The 8,883-nt window shown below is 36.9% G+C and overlaps 1 protein-coding gene across 1 annotated transcript; it reads right to left on the bottom strand.

Annotated features, from left to right (window-relative positions):
* Nucleotides 1-1,246: 1,246 nt before the first annotated feature.
* Nucleotides 1,247-4,903, bottom strand: LOC105553451 (iron-sulfur protein NUBPL-like; the record flags this gene model as incomplete). The annotated part of the gene is made up of 3 exons (XM_011999526.1): nucleotides 4,747-4,903; nucleotides 4,117-4,264; nucleotides 1,247-1,281 (listed from the first exon to the last, which is right to left on the bottom strand). Coding segments are annotated over exons 1-3 (291 nt in total), but the record flags the coding sequence as incomplete, so codon positions are not given.
* Between the last annotated feature and the right edge of the window lie 3,980 nt (nucleotides 4,904-8,883).

Here is an 8,883-nt window from a genome sequence, read left to right as displayed (position 1 = left end):
AGACATGAATAACTATGTCTAGTTCCAGGGTCTGGCAGATTCTGGACTCCATATATTGGTATCATACTTACAGAGGTACCACACATTATTTTTTCATATGTGCTATTTATTAGGAACTGAAGTTACATAGTAAGGGTAGAAAATAAGTTAGTAATATAGCCACAGTTAAACATATTAAATGATTCTTGCCTGTATTCTATAAAATAGGTATGGATTCTTGCCTGTATTCTATAAAATAGGAAGGAGAAATTAAAATCAATTCTGAAATACGTGTGTGCCTTTTCATTAAGTAGCTGATAATTTATGGAGTTGCAAATAAGTTCAATGTTAATTTTTATTTTTTTAATATTTAAAAAGATAACATCTAACAATAATGAGACTATGAAAAATGGATACTCCCATAGACTATAGCTGAATTTTTTTTTTCTTCTGACAAGGGAAAGAATGGAACTGAAATTTTTTACAAGCAAACTTTTAGGAGTAGAATTTAAAGTGGGAATATCTTTTGACCTAGTAGTTTTACTCCTAGGAGTCTATCCTACAAAAATGTCATCACTTAGTATATAAGAATACTATATAAGAACTCCACCATAGCATCATTTAGAGTAGGGAAAAAATGGGAACCAACCTAAATATTTCATCAAATGAGAACTGGTTAAATATATTACCATTGACCATTAATCCAGCAGCCATTAAGAATGAGGCACATCATGGAAAGATGTATGCACATACACATATATGTACACTTTTTTAGATTTTTATATGGAGAAAGGAAGAGCTGAAAGGAGATACATAAAACTATAACCTAAGTTAATTCTCTGGAACTGAAAGGAACGCATAAACTTTCAGTTTTACATTACACATGTATTCCATTTGAATAGTTTTGACAGATATGCACTACTTTTAGAATATCGTTACCCTTAAAAAAAACTTAATTCCTAGCACTTAAAAACTGAACCCAGAATAATGCTTCTGTAAATCATAAAGGCAAAATTGGTTTAGGATATAAAGAACATCAAAGCCTCTTGTGGGATATATAACAAACAATATATGGTCAACACTTAAATACATTATTATTATTAAATGTAACCAGTAGTGATGGCAGCATTGAGCTCCTTAAAGATATGCAACTCACTACAACTACACTATAGCTTCTGACAAGAGTAAATAGAAAACACCAATATGCTCTTTATCATTGCCTTAAAAACATTTTAATAAATTAATATTTCTATTAATAAACACCTACCGAATCATTCGCTGCTAGTGCAAGTGCAAGATTCACTGTAAGAAACAAAAATAGTCATTGAATTTAGTAACTTTCTATTAAAATTCATTTTTATCTTTTAATATTTTCATGTAATTTTTAATAATTTCATGTAATTTTAATATTTTCATGTAATAACCTAAGCATATAAATTTTTAACATATATCCCTTAATTGTAAAGAGCAAGCACATGGAGGAACACACAAAGTAAAAAGAAAAATAAAAAAGTAATTTTCCAATAAATGCAATAATAAATGCATGCCCCAAAACTAACATTTTTAAAAATCCATTTCTGTTACAATTTTGTTCAAATAATCCACTTAGTTTTTTTAAATCATGTTAACAGAATATATAATTCAATTATTTTCAGAAGCATATTTTATAGAAAAATTATCCTTTTATTTTTAAAAATGTACACAATCTCATTGCCTTACATTTATGATTACTATACTCTGTCCCCCAGGTTGGAGTTGGGACCACAGGTGCACACCACCACACCCAGCTAATTTTTTTTTTGTACAGACAGGGTCTTGCCATGTTGCCCAGGCTGGTCTCGAACTCCCCAGCTCAAGCAATCCTCCCACCTCAGCCTCCCAAAGTGCTGGCATTACAAGCATAAGCCACTGCATCCTGCCCCTACTGCCTTTTAAAAATAAATGCTGGTATTACAGGAGTTCTGAGTATCTAATTCATAAATACTCATGTATATGAAAGGTTGGACTACTGTGCACAGAGGGAAGGGAAAAGTGTAAAACGTAAGAGAGTAAAATGTGTTCCCAAACTGCTTATGCCAATGAATCCCAGATGAATCCCATAAAGAAAGAAAGCAGTAGTCCCAAAACCAGCTTTAGCCCAGCAATAGGAATATGCTACATCTGAGAAGAGAATTCCAAAAGTAATACAATTCAAAAACTGATCAACAAATAGGCCCTCATAATGTGAATCACATTTCCCTACAGAACAACGGTATAAACTATGTCAGGGTTATTTTCTTCAAACTAGTTAAGAGCATAAGTTTTTAAGGCAGACCTGGTTCAAATCCCAGCTCTGCCACCTTCTATTGTGTACTATTGAGTAGGTTATTTTACCCATAAGTCTGTTTTCTCTTCTATAAAATGAAAACCATGCCTACTTCATAACTGTGATCCGGATTAAATGAAATATTGCACGTAAAATACTTAGCCTAGGGTACAGACTTGATAAATTCATTTTTATAAGTTATAAAATTCTGAATTTCAGGTACAAGATAGGTTACACATAATCCAACTTTAAGGCAGAAACTTTCAGAGGCTAATTCATTTTAGAGTTAGGTTCTTCCTACATTTAAACAACAGAATCACTGAGCATGCATATTTGTATTAGTCAAATGTCATCATTCTAATCTGAAACAGCTCTAGCATGTATATTCAAATGGGAAGTATTTTGAAGTAGTTTGAGGCAGGAATAAATACATATAAGTAAAAGAAATATATTAATAATACCAATAGAGTTACATAAAAATAATCTATTTTTAAGATTTAGATATGTTCACTGAGCTGTTATGAAAAAGTATGGGCCAGCTGTTCGGGACAGATGGTATAATGTTAACAGAAAAAAGTGAGAAAGGGACATTTACCGAAGCACCCACTAAGTGTTACATGTACACTTTCTCATACATTTTCCTGTTTAAATGCTTTCACATTTCATGGCAACAGATCATCTTCCAACTAAAAATAATAAACAATCTTAAACAAGTGCCAACCTACAGACCCAACAAATTACAAAACCCAAAGAACTTATGGCTACAATCATGAAAACACCTTCCATCCTTATCCAGTTCAAGTAATCACAGAGCACGTAAAAGGATTCAAACCACTCAAAACTGGAAAGTGTACTCCAAATTTTCAAGAAACTGGAATACGTAGGTTCTAGAACCAAAAACTAAGAGCTTCTAAATTTTAAAAGCAACTAGATCAATTGTAAACCTTTAGGAAAGAAAGGAAAAATGTGCAGGATAGCGCATGAATTCATTAAGAACAGATTATTAATCTTTTTTTAACAATATGGTGTCTATCAAATAGTAATGGATTAGGAATCTACCACAAATACAACATTTGGTAAATTTTAACTTTTTCAAAACATCTGACAAATTCTTCCACAATTCCCTTCTGATAAAAATGGGGAAAAAATGAGCTAATAGGCCGGGCGAGGTGGTTCACACCTGTAATCCCAGCACTTTGGGAGGCTGACACGGGCGGATCACGAGGTCAGGAGATCGAGACCATCCTGGGTAACACGGTGAAACTCTGTCTCTACTAAAAACACAAAAAAATTAGCCGGGCATGGTGGTGGGCGCCTGTAGTCCCAGCTACTTGGGAGGCTGAGGCAGGACAATGGAGTGAACCCGGGAGGCGGAGCTTGCAGCGAGCAGAGATTGCGCCACTGCACTCCAGCCTGGGTGACAGAGGGAGACTCCATCTTAAAAAAAAAAAAAAAAAAGGTACTAGATGTTTTAAAAATAACAGCAACCAATTATTGAACACTAGCAAACATTAAGTGGTTAGCTTGTGCAATTTGAATAACCATCTTATGAAAGAAGTTATCATCTCCATTTTACAGTTAAGTGAACTGAAGATTTGCTGCACAATCTGGCAACTTTTCCTGAGTTAAGGGGTAGGAGACCCAGCTAGTACCTAGTTTTGTCTAACTCCAAAATCTAAGCGTCTACCCGCTACCAACTCCTGAAACTAAGGAATCAGATGTTAGGAACTTCACAAGTACATTTTTAAAACACAAAACTATAATTTTAATAGTGTGCACCTACCAGTTGGCATAAGTTCTGAATCAGGAATAGAATTAATATCCTATAATACCTGCTGTAGTAGATTTTCCGACTCCACCCTTTCCAGAAGCCACAACTATAACTTGTTTAACACCTTCTATTGGTTTCTGCTTTGGAAGTCCTCGGGACATGATTTGTGTTCTTCTTTGTTTTAGGGTCTCACTCTCGGCGCCAGATAACTTTAAAAAATAATAATAATAATAAGCCGTTTTCAATAAGCCATCTCCATCATCACACTGTAAAAGTAAAAACAATCTGGGGTTTGCAATTAAGAGGGCTTTCTTTTCTAATTCTGCTCATCTCCACTTTGGAGACATTTACCTACTTCTACTGATAACAATTGTAAAGACATATGGCTTAAATTGAAATTTTTCTACAAGGATACGCTGAACGTTTAAAAATGCAAAAACGCTGCCTCTTTACGGAGATAAGGCTTCCACGTGTTTTGCTTTTCTTTTATCTATTTGTTTAAATAACCCAAAACCAAGAAAGCAATGTAGAATACCACATCTACGTTGTGTTTCAAGTCCCGCCACGCCTCAGCCTGGGTCTGCCTGAAAAGTAGGCACGTCCAGCACATTGGGGGTCTCAGGAACTGAGGCAGCCCTGCAGCCCAGCATCTCTGTCAGCCCGCTTCCCCCTGCCCTGCAGCACCACGGACCTGGCGCCGACAAACCATCTCTCGGCTTCCCCCAAGCCGGGCAGTGGCCCCGCCACCAGCCCGGAGCGACACCCCACCAAAAAGCAGCAGACGCCGCCAAATCCCCATGACTCGGAACGGGGCTGTGAGCCCTGCCCGGAAACTGTCCCGGGTGGCGCGGGGTAATGACGTCACGTAGCAACGCTCGGCTTTCTCTTCCTAGCAACCGGTCTTGGTTTGTTCGCTCAAGAACCCAATCTGCATCATCTTGTTTATAGCCAGCTACAAATATTTTGCAACGTTTTACTAAACGTTTGTGAAGTGCTGTCATATACAACATCTCGTATGATCTTTACAGAAGTCCCGAGGTAGGCAGAAGACTTGCTAGTATACTCTTTATGGACAAGAAAACGGAGAAAGTTTAAAGAGACTTGACCCAGCTTAACAAAAGTAGGAAATGGGGGAACTTGAAAATGACTCCAGGATTTCTTATTAAGCAGTATATGGTCATTTAAATACTACCACTGTTAAGGATTTTATCTTTTTATTTTATTTTTTCCTGTGTGATCTACAGTGAGAGTCTATTTTGCGTTGGTATTCACGGCTTGTGTTGCTGACAGTTCCCTGAAAGAGAGGGCAGGTTGCTTTACTAGACTTGAAAAAGTTTACCTAAATCAGAAAACAAATCTGATGAAGCAAGTTTTGCTCAAGAAGGAACTTGAGTAAGGAAGTGGAATTTATCTTGGTGGAAGAAAGCAAGTATCCCTACATACAATGCAGTTGAGAGAGAAAGCTCAAAAGGTGATGCCCAGACCTAGAAAAAGGATCCTTTGAGGTAAGGGACGGTTTACATTCACATATTCTTCCTAATACTCTCTAGGGTTGATTTTTATTTCTTTCATTTGCTTCTTAGATACGAGATCATTCAGCTTATTTTGCTCTAATCTGATCTTTAATTTCCTTATCTTTAATACAGGCATAATGTATCAACCAGAAAGAACGACTGTGAGGATTAAATGAGATTTACCAGCAAAGTACATTCTATTTAGTAAGCTCTGAAAAGACATTCAGTTCCTTGCTGTTGTCTCCTTCAGTCCATCTCGCAACATTATTGTTTCAGTCAGCTTTCTTTATCTTAGAATTTTAGCTTATTTTTATATCACTTTCTAATTATATTATTTTATGACATGTTTTCTCAAATATTAATTTTTATAAACTGAAGGCCAAAAGCATAGAGATAAGGGGAATAGCTGTCAGAATAATCTATTCACTAAACAAGAAATGATGAATATCTATTTCTTTCCAGATAGCTTTGCAAGTTCTTCCAGACTTAAGACTCATTTATTTAACAAATATTCGTTAAGCAATTACTATGTACCAAGTACTACAATAGATTTAAAGTATTCAGCATGGAGACAGACATAATTCCTCCACTAAAGGACTTTACAATCCAGTGCAAAAGACAGAATAAGTTAACAAAAAAAAAATTGCAGTATAGTATGATAAGTACAGGAGAAAAGCATTGAGTGATACAGGAGAAAGGACAAAGTGATACAAAGACAGGGCACTCAATTCAATCAGGGGAAGCTTCTAAATAAGGTAACATCTAAGCTGAATCCTGAATGTGAATAATGTGTAGAAGTTAGCTGGGAGAATGGCAAGGAGATTGTTGTAAAGAGGTTAGAAATGGACTGCTAAGGCTAGGCATGGTGGCTTATGCCTGTAATTCCAACACTGGGAGGCCGAAGCAAGAGGATTGCTTGAGCCCAGGAGTTCAAGGATGTGATGCAGTGAAGTATGATTGCACCACTGCACTCCAGTGTGGGCAGCAGAGTGGCACCTTGTCAGAAGAAGAAGAAAGAAGGAAGGAGGAAGGAGGAGGAGGAAATAAAAAGGAGAAGAAAGAAGGAAGAAGAAAAGAAGAAGAGAGTAGGAGGAAGAAAGATGAAAGAAGAAAGAAGAGAGAATACAAGAGGAGTAGAAAATGCATTTCTTTTCTGAACTGTTAAGAACTGTAAATGATCTGTGCAACTTAGGACAGAGTGACTGAAAGAGATGAGGATGGAGTGAAGGTTGGTTAGATGGAGGTTGCCTAAATCAAGAAAGGCTGTATATCTTGTAAAGAAATTTGGACTTTATCCTAAGGGAACTATAGAAGCTTTTTTTTTTTTTTTTTTTTTGAGACAGAGTCTTGCTTTGTCGCTCAGGCTGGAGTGCAGTGGTGTGATCTTGGTTCACTGCACACGCCGCCTCCCAGGTTCACACCATTCTTCTGCCTCAGCCTCCTGAGTAGCTGGGACTACAGGCGCCCGCCACCACGCCTGGCTAAATTTTTGTATTTTTAGTAGAGACGGGGTTTCACCATGTTAGCCAGGATAGTCTCCATCTTCTGACCTCGTGATCCGCCCGCCTCGGCCTCCCAAAGTTCTGGAATTACCGGTGTGAGCCACTGTGCCCAGCCCTAATTCTGAACTTTTCATATAAGACTAATATACTCCTACTTGTTTAAGACAATTGTAGAGTTTTCTGCTACTTGCAGCCAAATGTAATCCTAATATAGGCAAGAAATCATGTTTTTATATCACTATATAGGTCTTCCAATCTATTGTCTTTTCCAGAGCTGTCTCTATTCTCCTAAAAGGTCCCAACTTCCAGAATTCAAAAACAAGAAAACAATCTCTTTTCTTTGACATTTTTATTGGGTCAGACATTTTGCTGTGTCAGAAAATGATTCCATATAATTTGTCCAAATGGGGAAGGGCTATGTGAGATACAAGGAATTATAGAGAGAAAATCCTTGACACATATTTAGAAATATATCTCAGCATAGTTACAAATACACAGAAACCCATCCAAATTAGGCTAAGACAGTAAATTTATTGGGTATATGTAAGTATATCTTATGGACCTAAGGATAGGAAGTCCGGTTGAACCTCATTATGAACTGGAACCAGGAACTGAAAAGTTATGAACCAGTACAGCTCTTCTCCCTTTCCTCTGTGGTAACACGATCTCTTATGATCTACTTTCTTCTTCTCTCTTGCATTGGCTTTATCTGTTTCTGTGTGCACATAGTAGAAAACAGTAATTTCAACCTTATTCACTCAAAGACAAACTAAGACTGACTAATATCTGTTACTTTTATTTTCCAAACTCTCTGGAGAAATAATCTGATTGGTCCATTTTTTGGTTGTACATCAGTCTTTAGTCCAATTAGTGACCTTGGGAATGGGGTCAAATGACTTAGCAATTCTTAGGACCAAAGGAAAACACCCTTTTGAAAGGAGGCCATAGATGTGTATATGTGTGTCAGTGTCTTTTGGAGAAGAAACATCTCTACTACTCTCCTAAAATTTTAATCTGGGGAAAGGTAACCAAAGTAATGATTCAGCCATTATTCTCACTTGCTCCTCATGTTTTCTCTCAGGGAATTCATCCAGTTGCTCATGTCATAAACCTATATACAACCAATAATTACCACAATATCTAACAATTACTAACTATGTGACAGGTGTTCTACATGCATTATCTTAAGTTCAACCTCACAACAACCATACAAGTAGGTATTATCTATTTTATTGATAACAAAGTGAAATTTAGAGATGTTAAGTTAAGCCTTCAAGAGAGAGACCTCATGTCTCCTTGTCTCTGATCTTGCCCTGCTGATCCATTTCTTTTTTAACCCAGTAATCATAGTGGTATTTCTGAAACACAAATCTGATAATGTTCACTTGCAGTGAACCGAGATTGCGCCACTGCACTCCAGCCTGGGCGACAGAGTGAGACTCTGTCTCAAAAAGAAAAGAAAAGTTCAGAATTAGATCACACAGGTCCAATACGATGAATCCATAGTGCCATCTGTTCCAAATTAATTCTTTTTGTTCCACCAGCTTGGTATCCTCAGTATCCATTTTCATCTCCTCATAGTCATGAGATGTTTGTTGTACCTTCAGGTATCAAAGCTGTGTTCCATACAGGAAGAGAAGGGAATGACAAAGAGCATTTCCTAATGAGCCTTTGCCTTTTTTATTCAGGAAAGAAAGACACACACACACATCCAATTGGCTAGAACCAGGTCACATGACCATCCTTAGAACCAAGAGAAACTGAGAAATTAAGCATTTAGAGCTCTCTAACCTACAGAGTAGAGGAAAGCAA

The sequence above is a fragment of the Mandrillus leucophaeus genome, unplaced genomic scaffold (assembly GCF_000951045.1).
Source record: "Mandrillus leucophaeus isolate KB7577 unplaced genomic scaffold, Mleu.le_1.0 Scaffold596, whole genome shotgun sequence".
Taxonomy (NCBI): Eukaryota; Metazoa; Chordata; class Mammalia; order Primates; family Cercopithecidae; genus Mandrillus; species Mandrillus leucophaeus.
This window is presented reverse-complemented; position numbering and strand designations above follow the sequence as displayed.